This window comes from Rhagoletis zephyria, unplaced genomic scaffold (genome assembly GCF_001687245.7).
Source record: "Rhagoletis zephyria isolate East Lansing unplaced genomic scaffold, Rhagoletis_zephyria_1.1 Rzeph_scaffold_00103, whole genome shotgun sequence".
NCBI classification, from domain to species: domain Eukaryota; kingdom Metazoa; phylum Arthropoda; class Insecta; order Diptera; family Tephritidae; genus Rhagoletis; species Rhagoletis zephyria.
Window position 1 is genome coordinate 362032 of NW_016157187.1, and position 16691 is coordinate 378722.

At 34.2% G+C, this 16691-nt stretch overlaps 1 protein-coding gene across 11 annotated transcripts in view; it reads left to right on the forward strand.

The window, feature by feature from the left end:
- The window catches only part of Pde8 (phosphodiesterase 8), a 280798-nt gene that overhangs the window by 240693 nt on the left and 23414 nt on the right, over positions 1-16691 (forward strand). For 10 of the 11 annotated variants that reach the window (XM_017633087.1, XM_017633149.1, XM_017633103.1 and 7 more), the window contains 3 exons: positions 15117-15173; positions 15293-15492; positions 15863-15922. In XM_017633087.1, the coding sequence (XP_017488576.1) occupies positions 15117-15173; positions 15293-15492; positions 15863-15922 (317 nt within the window). The remainder of the gene's footprint in view (positions 1-15116; positions 15174-15292; positions 15493-15862; positions 15923-16691) is intronic. The other variant, XM_017633080.1, reaches the window with a different exon arrangement.

Consider the following 16691-nt stretch of genomic DNA (forward strand, 5'->3'; position numbering starts at 1 on the left):
TATGGCCGCCTTTGCCAAAAAAATAAATGTTAGAAAAAATAGGTTTTTCCAAAAAGAAATCGAATTTTCTGAATAAAATTGTTTAGTAAGTTAGTTCTTTTGCACTTTATATTTTTTCTACACTCAAAATTTTTTTTCATTAAAAAAATATTCACCCAAGTAAAAAAGTTTGTATACAATTTTTTTTGCTTTTTTGATAATTGAATATTTTTATTAGTCTCAAAACAAAACCTGTGTTGCATAAACTATAATATAATACAATAAAAGATAATATATTTCAAAAAAAGAAAATAATTTTAGCGAAAGAAGAGGAAACAAATTTTCAAGTCGAGAGGCGCGGACCCATGGTTTCTTCAGAGAATTTTATTAGAATTCAATGCAGATTACGTTTTTGCTATACGATTTTTAATTTTTTTTCATCCATACAAATCAACCCGCCCTAATGTACACACATATATAGGTACTCGTATGAACACTCCTCGTCATTTGAATAGCGCATCCTTTTAGTTCTTAGTATTTAAAGTTTTCCCTTTGTTTGCATAATATTCATACATTTTTTATAAAAATATACCATAATCTACGTGTAAATCTGATTTTAAAATTTTATACAAATTTAAAGAAAATTTTAACAAAGGGGTGTGCTAGCCTTATGACCTGCAGTGAATAAATTAAGTTATATGGAAGAAAATGGGCAGCATCGTCAACAAAACAAAAGAGTATTATTAACTTATTCACTGCAGGTCATTGTGATAGCACACCCCTTTGTTGACATATTTTTTTATAATTTGTATATAATTTTAAAATCCGATTTACACGTAGAATAAACTAAACTAAATTTTTACAAAAAAATCAATGAATATTAAATAAACGAACGGAAAAATACTAAGGATTAAAAGGTAGCGCTATTTAAATGGCGAGGAGTGCAAATACATATGTAGATATATTACTTTTCGGCACGCATAAAATAAGCTCAGCTGCAAAATTGAGTTGTGGTACAAAAAGTTCGAGCGCGAAACAAGTTATAGTAATGCCAATGTCTTCTGTAAAAGGCGCAAAACGAACCCACCAATGGCTATAAGTACTTACATACTCGTACAGACATACATATTTTTATGCATATGGGCATAAACATGTACATACATACATGCATATGCATGTACATAAATTAATATTTTTGTGTGCTTGAATGTTCATAAATAATGCTCGACGCAGCTTATCCATCCCCATGGGCAAAGTCATAAAAGTATTACGGGTAAATTGGAAATGTTCACTAAAAGATATCAAAACTGAAGCCTTAAAATTTTCTTTGGCGTTGCGTTTAAATTGACATTCGCACCTTTTGTTAAGATTTTCAGAGGTATCTCTGTCAAACTTGATTTTTGTACTCGTATTAGAGGCGAGACGAGATAGGTTATTAAAACGTGTAGGTGTTTTATTACGTGGCATCAAGAAAATACAAATAATACTTTGAGGTTGTATAAGTTACTTTAAAAATTTAATGCTTTTTAATTTTTACTTATTTGACATACTAAATTGAATTGAATAAACTGAAATTATTATTATTAATTTTTTACAATCCCATTTAACGACATTTATGTAAATAAGAAAATGTATTAGGGCACAAATACTGCCGGAACAAAGTATTTGCACAGCGAATTTTTAACAATATATGCAATAATTTTTATTCTACTATTTTTTCGCCAATTTTGTATAAAAACATGGCCAATTCAACGACAAAAAACCTAAAAATATAATTCCTAAACTTTGTGCAGAACTCGCGAAAATTCAGCAAATTTTCATCCAAATTTTCAACTTTTTAATCCAATTTTTTGATTTTTTTGAGTATGCAGTTTTGCAGCCGATTAAATTCTAGTAAAGAAGTGCAAGTTTGGAGTTAGTCAAAAATCGCATTGATTTTTGGGCATTTTTTTTGTTGAAGGTGTTTTGCATTTTTTGCATATCAAATATTTTGGAAAAAAAATTTGTATGAAAGGGACTGCGGAAAAAAATGTCAAAAATCAACGGTGATTCCTAAGTACTTAAAACTTGTACTTTATTATAATAAATTTGATTGGGCTACAAATCTACATACTCAAAAAATTCTAAAAACTCAGATTAACAAGTTGAAAATTTGCATGAAAATTTGCTGAATTTTCACGAGTTTTGCACAAAGTTTAGGAATTATATTTTTATTGTATTTTTGTTGTAGAATGAACCATATTTTTATATGAAATTGGCGGAAAAATATTAGAATAATAATTATTGCATATATTTGCAAAAAATTTGCTGTGCCAATACTTTGTTCCGGCAGTGTACACACCACATACAGTAGAACCTCGATAACTTGTACATTTTACTTGAAAGCCATAAAGGTCAGGAATACCATATGAGGGCTGTGATATCCCAGCCAGCAAAACATCTGGAAACGTATCCGAAAATGGAAGTAATTTCATATAAAAACCTGATGTTTCATGCGCTTTCGGCTGTTTTTCTGAAATTTAACTGATTGAATTTTTCGCTTCAGCGAAATATTTTTAATGTGTTGCTTCTGACGGCATTCGAACCTGAGATTTCTTGATTCTTGATCTTACAACACCAACCCCTAGGATTATGTCAGGTAAGGCCAATTTGGCAGGGGGCATAAAAAGTCTAAGGATAACAAATATGCGTTATCTGTTATAGGACGTCCAAGGCCATCAAAAGAGTTTTCCTTCGTTCATTGGCTACCTGCGCCTTGCGATTTCTTAGCTATTCTTCCAATATAAGTACCGTGCCCCTTCCTGAAAGGTGCCCTCATCCTTTCCTTGCTAATTTATAACTAGTACAATTTCTCTTAATATTCCGGTGCGTAGATACCAAGTATGTGACTCCAATTCTATATTACCTTCTATTGTCTATGTGTGAGTGTAAAGCTTTAAAGGCGATTTTTCTCTGTAGGTCGATGTGCCTTGGATAGCCGCATGGACCGAATCGGACCAAAAATACGCTTCTTAGGCATTACTCCACCCCAGCGCCATTTGATGGATAAACACTTTGGAAAATTATTTACTTCCCATTACGATATATCTCAAGTCAAAAATTCGCAGCGAAATAAATGCGATGTTAAAGTTTTATTTTTATCACTTTATTAAACTTTATTAAAAACATGACTGTGCATATAATCCGTGCAGGGTTTTTTTCAACCTTCATAATGTTTTTCATGAAAAACATGAAAATGTGTCGTTCATTTCTTATTATTCTTTGTGTAAAATTGGTAAAAATTCAACAAATAGTCAACCAAATTTTACAATTTTTGTCAGAATGTTTGGAAAACTTTTTGGTATGCAGCTTTGTAGCGCATTTAATTTTAGTATAATAAAGTTCTGGTTTGAAATTTAAAAAAATTCCATATTAATGTGCGGCTAATAAAAAATGTACACCATTAAAGTCTGTGGAAAATGGCTGACCACTTGCCGCCATACTGCATTTGTTCCAATTTTTATAAACTCTGAAAAACAGTATGAAATTTATTAAAGAATTTGCGAGATTTTCTAAATTTTAGAATAAGTTTGAAAGTTATATTTAAATGGTTCAAATGAAAGACTGCACTCATAGTGATCCTCAAGCATGGATAGGTTCGATTAAAATGGATTCAAAAAATTTGTTCATCAGTTTTTAGATAAATATTTTTAGATCTAAGAAACTGCTTTTCTTGAATTTCAATCTGATCGCTTTTCCGGAAAAACTAAAAATTACGGTTATTTTTGTACTTGATGTACTTATCTATTAACACCTTGGCCATTTTTCACCCGATTTTAGAAACCAAACATGTTAAAAAAAAAAACAGGATTAATAGAATTTTAAAATGACGTCTAACAAAACATTGTTTAATTATAACAAAAAATAATTGTAGTTAGCCCCTATTTTTGCACTAATTTTTTATAAAAAGTAAACGAAAAAATTTGTTTATGATAAATATTTTAAGTGTTGTCAAAATCTCTGTACGAAACGTTTTTCTAGTGAGTGTTTAAGATCATCAGTTAATCTTAAGCACGGGATATTAATAAAAAAAAAAGTTTTTTTTTTTTTCCAGAAGTGTTATAGAGAGAGTAAATTAATTTTGTAATGTGTGCCTTTTACATAAGGGCCATTCCACTGTAAGTGTTGGGACATTGAACCCCATAATGTAATCAATCATAACTATATCGTCGGAAGAGTGAAATATATTTTTTAATATACATAGATAAGTAACTAGTGTATTAAATTCCTTTCAAAAAAGAACCAAATAATTTTTACGTTCTTTGTAACTATTACTTGAATGAATGTGACTGGTGGGACACAGAAAATCCCTCTATATTGCCTTTGTGCCCTCAAAGACGAAAGCCAAAACGCTGAATTTTCAAGCCAGATTTGCTTACGTTGTAAATTATACACTATACGCTTACGTTTTCAATAAAAATCAGGCTGGTATAGGGTGTGTATTTCAACTTTTTCAGTAAAAGATTGCGGCGAGAGCGTAAAAGCAAAATATAGCGTAAAATTTAGAAGAAGAGTAAACTAGCAGAAAAAGATTTTGATCACACAACTAGTAAAAACTTGCAACTGAACAGTTCTCGCACTTTTCTGATATTCCTGCTGTAAACATTTTACAACTGATAAACCAGTTTTAAACTCTTTGCTTTACTTACAAGCACTTACAAGGTCCAGTACTCATGAATATTTTGATTTGCTCAAATTTTACTTTTGTTTACACTTAGCCAATTAAACAAATGTCAGATTTTGACATTTATACTTATTCTTCTGCAGTTCCTCTTCTGCTAGTAAAAATTTCACTAGCAAGAATTTGCAGCTCTCCCGTGCTAAATATTACGCTCTCGATTCAGTGCTCTCTTGCAAATTTTTTGGGTTACTATACACTTTTCCAGTAAAAATTTGCAGGTTCCAGTACAAATTAATACTAATTATTTGTTACTATACACACCTATAATCTTCAAGGAAATATTTAAAATTTTTACTGGTGGGACAGGTCCTTGTGACTGGTTGTAAGTTAATTACGCATGGAGAAAAAGTTTTCATAGACAAAAATTACAACTTCTTTTTATTTTTTAATATTTTTCAACAGATTAAGGAAATGTAGTAATTTAGTAAGAGGTTACTACTTAAGTAGGGATAATCAATGTATTTTAAAATGTTTGTCGTTTTCCTCTTGTACATGGAATGGCCCATGAATTAATGAAACATATTATATATGTGCACATTAATTGCTCGCTCATATGAGCCTTAGCACAACCTCTCTGTTATCAGCACCAACGTTACTCATACACCCCGTCAACACGATAATTCCTTTTAAACGAAGTTTGAATTTAAATTGAGCCGAAAGTTGAGAGTATTAAAAAACCAGTCCTGCTAAAAATTATAGATGCAGTCTCGTTAAGAGTGTGAACTCGGATTGCTCTTCTTGGGGTGCTGTTATTGGGAATATATATGTACATAGGTAGGCCAAACTAATATCCTACTCAACTCAACTTATCCCGTAAGGATGAAATTAGAGATTAATTAGGCTTCGACTCATACCTTATGGGTATAAACTGTCTTGTGCGGATATGTCAAAGTAGGCAGGGTGGTCCGATTATTAAAAAAAAAAAAAAACTATTCTGATAACAATTTGGACCTAAAAGCGCTCTCTTCATGGGACCTCTTAGAACAAAAAGTAAAGTTCATTCTATATAAACACATCAAAGGTGATATTACTCCTAGCTTCTTTCGCCACTGATTCTAAAGTCATCTCCTACATATTCTTATATAAGTATATACACGCGATTCAAGAAAAAATTCGCTGTTAAAATGTAATTTATATTTATTTAAATATTTATGTGGCACACCTCTGTTTATGCAGACTAATTTAAATGTGCTTGTATGTGCAAAGCTGCACAAATTCGAAACTCACACAAAACGTACGATAAAAGTGAAAGTGAAAACTTTTAGATTAAGAAAACTTGACGCTTATTGAAGCGTAAGGAAGAACAAAGTTAAAATATGCAAAGTCAGGATAATCGATTTTTCGTATATTTCAATTCAGTGTGGAGCAATCAGTAACTGTGTTAAGGGGGGTCTCTGTCTGCTTTCATATTATTTAAACGATAAAGGGAGAAAAAATAAATGAAGATTGAGTTGCTAAGGTAGGTGTGTGCACCTATTGAGATGGAAATGAGCAATAATAGTATTTATTGAAGTAAATGCATAAGCAGTAAGAGAGTATAATAATAAATTCATTAAAAGCAAAGTTAAGCCTACTATGAAACAGCCAAACTTTACATCAGTACACCAGCTTTGAAAAAGTCCACAGTAAATATTTTAGGCTGCGAGTAACTAAATCCGCTATAATTATATAAAATCTTAATTGACACTTTGACATTAATCTGGTTTGAAATATGCGCAAACCGTCTAAACCAAATATAGAATTGTACATACTTTTATGGAAAGGAATGAATGTACGCCTCTTCTATATTTTTAGTGTCTTAGGGAAGCTTAAAAAAATTTGAGAAACTTGGTGGATGCATAACGAAATTAAAATGAAATTGGTAAATGGACCGAAACGCGAAAACCCGTGCAACAATTAATGAGGAGGATGGATGGCGAAAGGTAATGAAACATTGCCGTAGATCCCTAAACGTTTTCACGGACAGCTCAAATCGAAGTTGCTTGTTTCCAGTTATCCATTCCATTTTTATTTAATTGAATAATAGTTCATTTTTACCAAGTCTTAACTGCAGTTTACGCCTATTGGAAAAAGTAGAAGGGGGTAATTGCTCATATTAACAAGCAAACGAAACGACAAAATCAAAAATTAAGAAATAAACCTTGCCGATCACCCCATGTTAAAATTCTTTGAACTTTTATAAGCTCTTAAATACAGTTAAGCCTTTGGTGGAAAAAGGGTATAAGGGCAGGCGAGGATCCTGATCTGTATATGGCCCTACCGCCTCCAGTACTTACTGTATTATGAGTATACCCACTCAGTTCTTTTCTAGATAAAACTGAGACCGCAAAATGGTTTCTGTCCTAAAATGGCAGTTGAATGCAGTTCGAAACTAAGCCATTTCTGTTGCAAGCAAACTGCATAATGTAGCAGAAAATAGTAAAACCTTCTCAGAGAAATTGGCTTTTGATGGTGAAGATCGCATTGGATGCAAGTAAGAAGTCCGCGAGAGATTTGTGGATGCAGGCAATATACGCACATCCTCAGAATATTTGAAACCACTTAAGAAAAAAAAGTGAAATTATCATTGTCCAGCAAACGGACAGAAATGACAAAAATAATGCACCAGAATTTTTTCATTGTAAATTGTCTTCCTTAAATTACCATGTAAATCAAAATTTCAAACTTTATATAAAATGAAGGAAAATTCAGCAACTCTCTTTAATATTTCAAACAATCATTAACGGTTCTTATTAAAGGTTTAGAGAAAATTTATAAAACAATGTATCTAGTATAATACGTTTGTGTATTTTAAAATTTTAATATTAATAAATTACTCTACACATCCATTAAGCCTAACATAACATTTTTCACAAAATGCAATATCTCGACCGAAAAAAAAACTTTATTTGGCAAACTCAAAGGCATTCGAGAGGAGATTTGTTTTTTTAAGACACTTTGACTAGTTTTCTGTGAACAAATTTATTTTCTATGCTACATACATAACCTCAAATAAATAAATAAAGAAGTATGACGTAAAACAGTGTTTTTGCACTTTTATGTTAGGATATCTTACAAACCTGACGTAACGTTACAAGTTATGCTTTGCATGTCACAATTTATTATTTACATGCCACTTAACGCCCATTCCCTAATATTTCGTTAAATCCAAATATTCCGGGCATAGGCTTCGTTGATACGCATATGTATAAATAAGCGTGTTTTCATTGCAGATGTTCGGCAAAGCGAAAAAACCGAAATATTTATTCATTGCGTCATACACTCATTCCTTTAAACCAGTGATTCCCAAAGTGGTCCAGGTGGACCCCCAGGGGTCCACGGAAGACTCGACGGGGGTCCACGGTGACGTGAACAAAATATGGGGGTCCATGAGTTGTAAATGGGGGCCCACGAAAATTTATCTGGTTTCGATGTAAAGAACCAAAATGGTTGCTTGATAGCCTCTTATTTAACTTTAATTTTTTTGAATGGTGTATAGTGCTCTTGACGCACTTACCGGCACTTTGTGTTTTCATACGTGGGGAAACCTTAAAGGCCACCGGCAAACTAAAAAGAACCGGATGCTGGTATGACAATGAGTGTGGCTCGGCGAAAATTGCTGGCGGCAGAGATTTAAGCACTTGTGTATTTTCAATGCTATAGGATAGTACGCCACCAATAGCTTTGTTGAAGAGATTCTATAATGTTGAGTTCCCTGAGACTGAATTCTGGTTTGATTCCATCGCTGAGACCAGACTAACATATTGTCGAATCTTCACTGATGGCTCCAAAACTGACTCTGGGTCATGATCTGGGGTCTTTTTCGAGGTTAATGGAGATAAGCTTCGCTTTTCTGTAGGGGAATATGCTTCGGTCTTCCAGGCTGAGGTAATAGCAATACTCAAAGCCATGGACTACGTGGAGGAACATAGGTGGAGGGGAAGGAGTTTACGTGACAACCAAGCTGCACTTAAGGCATTGACCAGCCCTCTATTTAAGTATGTACTTCCAAACTAGTTCGGCAATGCAAGGCTCCACTAAAATAAGAGGGTGAACATAACGAGGTTGTTTTACTCTGGGTGCCAGGTTACTCTGGAGTACCTGGTTATGAGACATATGATCATTTGGCCAGAGTTTGCTCAGACCAGGCATTCCTCGGTCCGCAACCAGTTTTAGCACTCCCTACTTCGGCAATCGAAGCCACCATCAGAAACTGGGTGAATACTTCGCTCAGAAATGACTGAGAGGCATCGAGGTGGGCAAAACTCATGTTGCCTTCAATCTCACAAGGTCTACCTAATTGTTTGCTCTCAATGAGCAGACGACACTGCAGACAACTTGCTGGACTGCTGACTGGTCACTTCACGTGGCACAAACACCTGGCTGTGATAGGCGTAAATGACAAGTCCATTTGCCCATCTTAACTTGAAGAAGGTGAGACGGTGGAACACTTTTTGTGCTTCTTGCTTGCTTGGTTATTTGTCATTTTTTTAAACTCGCTCTCTTCTCTATTGTCAGTTTCTTAATTAAAAGTTTGGCGTAAAAAGCTTAGCCNTAGGATAGTACGCCACCAATAGCTTTGTTGAAGAGATTCTATAATGTTGAGTTCCCTGAGACTGAATTCTGGTTTGATTCCATCGCTGAGACCAGACTAACATATTGTCGAATCTTCACTGATGGCTCCAAAACTGACTCTGGGTCATGATCTGGGGTCTTTTTCGAGGTTAATGGAGATAAGCTTCGCTTTTCTGTAGGGGAATATGCTTCGGTCTTCCAGGCTGAGGTAATAGCAATACTCAAAGCCATGGACTACGTGGAGGAACATAGGTGGAGGGGAAGGAGTTTACGTGACAACCAAGCTGCACTTAAGGCATTGACCAGCCCTCTATTTAAGTATGTACTTCCAAACTAGTTCGGCAATGCAAGGCTCCACTAAAATAAGAGGGTGAACATAACGAGGTTGTTTTACTCTGGGTGCCAGGTTACTCTGGAGTACCTGGTTATGAGACATATGATCATTTGGCCAGAGTTTGCTCAGACCAGGCATTCCTCGGTCCGCAACCAGTTTTAGCACTCCCTACTTCGGCAATCGAAGCCACCATCAGAAACTGGGTGAATACTTCGCTCAGAAATGACTGAGAGGCATCGAGGTGGGCAAAACTCATGTTGCCTTCAATCTCACAAGGTCTACCTAATTGTTTGCTCTCAATGAGCAGACGACACTGCAGACAACTTGCTGGACTGCTGACTGGTCACTTCACGTGGCACAAACACCTGGCTGTGATAGGCGTAAATGACAAGTCCATTTGCCCATCTTAACTTGAAGAAGGTGAGACGGTGGAACACTTTTTGTGCTTCTTGCTTGCTTGGTTATTTGTCATTTTTTTAAACTCGCTCTCTTCTCTATTGTCAGTTTCTTAATTAAAAGTTTGGCGTAAAAAGCTTAGCCGTTTTGATGTTTTTTAAGTTTTGTGTTTTAAAAATGTGATAAATATTTTTTGCCTCACTTTAAAACTCGGAGCGATAAAAATAAAAATGATGCCATTAACAAAAGTAAACTATTATACATATACTCCACGTGCAAAGTCATGAGTGAGCCGAACATTTGATGAGTTTATGGTGAAAATAATGTAAATACCGCTAGCGCTTGCAGTGCTNAATGTTGAGTTCCCTGAGACTGAATTCTGGTTTGATTCCATCGCTGAGACCAGACTAACATATTGTCGAATCTTCACTGATGGCTCCAAAACTGACTCTGGGTCATGATCTGGGGTCTTTTTCGAGGTTAATGGAGATAAGCTTCGCTTTTCTGTAGGGGAATATGCTTCGGTCTTCCAGGCTGAGGTAATAGCAATACTCAAAGCCATGGACTACGTGGAGGAACATAGGTGGAGGGGAAGGAGTTTACGTGACAACCAAGCTGCACTTAAGGCATTGACCAGCCCTCTATTTAAGTATGTACTTCCAAACTAGTTCGGCAATGCAAGGCTCCACTAAAATAAGAGGGTGAACATAACGAGGTTGTTTTACTCTGGGTGCCAGGTTACTCTGGAGTACCTGGTTATGAGACATATGATCATTTGGCCAGAGTTTGCTCAGACCAGGCATTCCTCGGTCCGCAACCAGTTTTAGCACTCCCTACTTCGGCAATCGAAGCCACCATCAGAAACTGGGTGAATACTTCGCTCAGAAATGACTGAGAGGCATCGAGGTGGGCAAAACTCATGTTGCCTTCAATCTCACAAGGTCTACCTAATTGTTTGCTCTCAATGAGCAGACGACACTGCAGACAACTTGCTGGACTGCTGACTGGTCACTTCACGTGGCACAAACACCTGGCTGTGATAGGCGTAAATGACAAGTCCATTTGCCCATCTTAACTTGAAGAAGGTGAGACGGTGGAACACTTTTTGTGCTTCTTGCTTGCTTGGTTATTTGTCATTTTTTTAAACTCGCTCTCTTCTCTATTGTCAGTTTCTTAATTAAAAGTTTGGCGTAAAAAGCTTAGCCGTTTTGATGTTTTTTAAGTTTTGTGTTTTAAAAATGTGATAAATATTTTTTGCCTCACTTTAAAACTCGGAGCGATAAAAATAAAAATGATGCCATTAACAAAAGTAAACTATTATACATATACTCCACGTGCAAAGTCATGAGTGAGCCGAACATTTGATGAGTTTATGGTGAAAATAATGTAAATACCGCTAGCGCTTGCAGTGCTTTTAAAAAATATAACTCTTCCGAGCGAGAGAGTATTTTGATGTATTTACGTGCTCTATTTTTTAAAACCTACAAGTGTGTAATCACATTCTTATTATAAATAGAAAATATTTTACTTTTATTTTGGCCACTCTGATTTTAGTTTTTGAATTCACCCGCTATCTAATTTTCACATTTTCACATTTAATTTTTTTACGAGCTTTGGGAATATTTAGATATGTACCAGCAGGGGGTCCACCGAAACCAGAAAATTTTTGAAAGGAGTCTACGAGAAAGAAAAGTCTGGGAACCCCTGCCTTAAACAGACTTAAATAAAAAGTAGTGCCTCTGGAATTAAAAAAAATGTGAAAACACTACCTCTAACGCGAGTTCGGTACACAATTCCATTTATCTTTCATATCTCTCTAAATTTGCTTGTAATTTCTTTTTGCAGACTATAGTCCATTTAATTCTTAATAATATCCTAAATAAGTTCCTTTGAGAACTATCCCAAAAATTTTGATAAATCAGCATTGCTCCCTTGTGCCGAAATTTTGACGCGAGCGACGACTACCTTTTTGTTTGTATTTAATAAAATATAACAATTTGATTGAAAACGGTACGTAAAATACTATAATTACATCCGTATATTCGAACACGTGAACTCTTTTCCGTAAGCTTCAACATGCAAATGGTAATGTAATTTGCATTTTTACACATGAAGTTTTACTTCGAATGTAAAGTAAAATCAAGTGGCAAATCTAATTTAATTGATTTTTTTTTTTGCCATACATGTTTTCATGAAAACTTGTTTATCAATAAATAACGCAATAATAAAATACGAATTTATAAAAAGGAAGCCTAAACGTTGACTTATTACTTTAGTATTTTTATTATTTTTCGTGACTCTTCGTACATTTAGAAAACCTACATGCGGCTCTTATTAGACTCATGCTAGGCATCCTTGCCTTAAATAATTTAATATTTAAATTTAAATAATTTTTCTGTACAAAGCACGTGTTTATTTATTTTCAAAACCTTTTAATTATATACATACAATACATATGTATGTAAGTATTAATTTTAATATCAAAAAATCTCTTATCCTTGCCACTACTATCCTCAATGACGTTTTAATTCCAACGATTACTCTGTTCTGACTAACACATGCTCTCCGAAAAATCAAAACTTTTAATCTCCTTAATTTTCTAAATAGTTTAAAGCATTAAGTCATCATTTTGTGACCATATTTCATGCTATTACAGCTAAAAGCTAGTCGAAGTTATAATTTATCTTCTTATAAAATGTCAGCATGACAACAAATCCAATCATTTATGCAGTGTTTGTCGCAATTCAGTGTGGTCCAAAATTACATGTGAAACAGTAAAGTCGGAATTTTATTGCTTCACCCTTAGATTGTTCTGTGTCGAAAAAATATAGCCCAGTTGTTTTATTTGGAAATCGAAAAATATTTAAAGGTCACTCAAAGCGCTGAGAAAAAACACGTTTTCGTGGAAATGATATAGAATTCTTGAAAATGAATATTTCCCTTCAGGAGACTTGCATGCTTCGACTGCATGAATTATGAAGGAGATGAATAAAAAAACTTGTTAACTGTGAAAAACATGTTATTTACGTAAACCTTTATCGAAAGAAACAAGACTCCGAGCCATTTATTTTAAATTTTATCTCCCACAGAAAATACATGGAAAACTTTGAGCGCTTTGAGCGACCTCTAAATATTGTTTAATTTCCAAATAAAACAAAAAAAAAACACACTGGTATAAGTTTTTTGATATAGAGCAATCCTAGGGATGAGGGCATTAAAATTCCGAGTTTACCTTTTTTGGACCGCCATAATGTGCATACATTTCTACATATATACAGTGGCGCAAATACAAATAGGTATGCGACATTTTAACAAGCTTTTCTGTTGTTAATTTTATGTTTATTATCACTTACGAAAGTATTGCTCGTATCTAACAAAAACCACGTAGTTTCGAATTTCAAACTTTGTAAACATTTGCAAAATTCGAAAAAGTGTCATCAAGATTTCTTCTTAATTTCTCTTAATTCGAGTTTTTTGATATTTTGAGTATGCAGTTTTGTAGTCCATTCAATTTTGATATAATCAATAGTAAGTTTAAAGTAACTGGGACTTACTAATAAGTTTTGGCATTATATTTTTTGTTTTTGTTTTTTTGCGGAAATTAGTCGACTTTTTCTAATTTTTGTACAAATTTTGAAATATTTACTAACGACTAGGTAACGATTCATAAAGAGTAATACAATTTAAATAAACAAAAGAAAAATAGCGAAAACTTTTTAAAATGTTGTGTCCCCGTTTATGTTTTGTGTTGTGTGTACGGATATGCATGTAAATACATATGTATGTATATGCATTCCTTGCATGCACAACCCCACACAAGTTACGCATACATACATACGTACTTATTACATATGTACTTCCTTACGTACATACGTATTTAGATGGAACAACTCTCTTAGTGCCCGTACAGTTAAAAGCATTTTTAATGCGCAACTTAAGCTACGAACATTGAGTACTAAATGGATTTGCTCTGATACCAAATTCAATTTGTGTGGTATTTAGCTGACAAACAAAGAGCCACCAAAGCACACTTTGGACCAATAACTACATATGTGTGTTTGAATATAGTAAAAAAATTACATATGATCCGCGGGATTTGCGGGACTGAAAAAAATCATAATATTGTTTGTTCTAAGCAGTTATATTCAAAATTAATATATTAAAAAAAAAAATTATAGTTTAAAAAACTAAAGCCTCCCTATTATAATTGCCATTCGTGCTGTCATCAGGTATGTAACTTGAGAATAGAAATCGCCGAGCTAATAAATGGAAGGTAAAAAGACGAGTTCATTTAGAAAGTCTACGTATTAACTTTTAATTGGATTGAATTTTTTAATAATATTTCCGAAGGAATGATAAAGTCTATAGATTCCGACGAAAATGTCAAAATTTTCAATGTTGGGCCCTCCGGTGGAAGTTTTAAGAAAAAGATAAGTACATAAATGGACTCCTGATGCCAAAAAACCCCCTATAGCATATTTTTGTACGAAATTAAAGCACTGCTTTACGCCACTTCAGCAAAATGCTAAGAAACCTATTTTCGCAATTTGGCAAACGCCAAATTGATTTTCTTAGAATTACACCTAGAATCTTTCTGTGCTATACGCGCATAGTCCCATACAAATTGACCCGCCCTAATGCATACATAAATGTGTATATGTAAATCTACCACATTGTTTCGGAATCTACCACAATTTTTAAGGCTTATCTACCACTAAAAAAAATTACAGTCCGCACACTGAGTGAAAGGCCGGCCTCTTGACTCTCAGGAAGGCCTTTCGAATGGAATTTTTAATTCCTGAAGTTATACGCTAGGTCAAAAAATGATATATTGCACGTTCACAACTCGAATTATTTTTTTTATTTTTATTTTTTTTCTGTAGTCCCGCAAATACCGCGGATCCCGCATGTGTAATACCTCATTTCTGATCTCGAAAAAATGGCGCGGCATCCCGCCTTTACGGGATTGGATTCCCTACATATGTATGTGTATGTAATACATACCTACAACACCAACTAACGGGGTAAAAAAAGTTCAAAGACATAAATATCTGCACATATATATATATAACTATACAAGTATATACTAACGTCTTCCTGAAAATAATATTACCCTTTCTCTCTCCTTTACAGCGATCTCTCATGGACGTAAAATTTCCAACCGTCTTACCACCGAATCCGCAACTTAAGGTGAGTGAGTGCGAATGACTTTCATTTTACGCAAGTTTATAAATTTGCCCTTAAAAAAAATATTTGCCATCATTTATGAATTAAATAACACTCGTTCGTTTCTCCCATCGCATGTACAGGCTTTATTGGTTTTCCACAAGTCGGATAATATCTGCGAAGTGGTAACGGAGGCATGTCATCGACAGCAGCTCGATGTAACGGTGGCGCGTACCAAAGAGGGTGCTCTCGAGACCTTGTCCAGCACCAGTGAGGAGTTTTATCATTTAATCATAATTGACGCACGCTCTACAAAACATTTGGATGCTGAGTATATAGCCAGGTGGGTAATATACATATGTATATGCAAGTATAGTAAATGATCAAAAAGTGCATCAAGGATGTTGGTGCACATTAAACACATAACTACCAGCATATTTTCACGCACATGTACATACTTGTTTGTGTTCATACATCCACGGAAAGTATTTCGTTATGCCGTGCTCTCATCGTCACATAAATCATTGATACTAAACAATACGTGTATATACTTATGTATGTACATATGTACATACTTAAACTTTAGCAAACCTACCTCAAGAACAGCATCATTTATAGACATAATAAAGTAATAAATAAATGTATTTGATACAGTTTTTTCTTATACATTAATTAATTTTTCTGGTGACTAAAATTCACCGCTTTCACTTCAGGTCGATACGTCACACAAAGGGCCATCATTTTACGACAATAATTGCTGTGGTTAAAAAGAGGTAAGTACTTTACAAGTTATCGTGTGATCAAGCAGTTATGTATATTTTATTTTAATAAAAATCAGTACATGACTCAGTTTGACATGGTAGCGACGATACCATCATTTGAAATCTTGACATATGTACATGCATTTCCCCCATTTAATAATAGAGCATCAGCTTTTGGTCTCTGAGATATTGGACATTATTTTATAGTCAATTACATTTCTGGTAATTTAAAAACTTGACTTGAAAACTTTGGTTATTTAAAAACGAGCATAATTATTTGGTAATTCCAAAATTGGATTTTTTGGACGTAATTTTTAGCCATTTTAAAAACTAAATCGTAAACTGGACAAACATATTTCTAAATTAACAACTGTACATAAATGTATGGCCATTCAAAAACTAGACATACATTTTTGGAAATTCACATGAGTCACAAAATTTTTTGGTAATTTTAAAACTAAAGAATATTTGTAAATATTTGGTGCTCAAATACATATGTATATGGCTCAATGTTTGGCCAAGCTTCTACCGATAATACTGTGGGAACACTAAAACGACACAAAAAAACGCCGAGGCAAGGAAAGTTAATTTTGGGTCGTATATTACGGATCTGTTTGCCGTTTTTATACCCGAGCGCACTTGTGCACAAGGGTATTATAACTTTGTTCACATAACGGTTGTTTGTAACAGGCAAAACGAATCGAGATAGATATAGACAAATGTATACATAAATGATCAGAATGAAAAGAGAAATCGATTAAGCGGTGACTGTCTGTCCGTC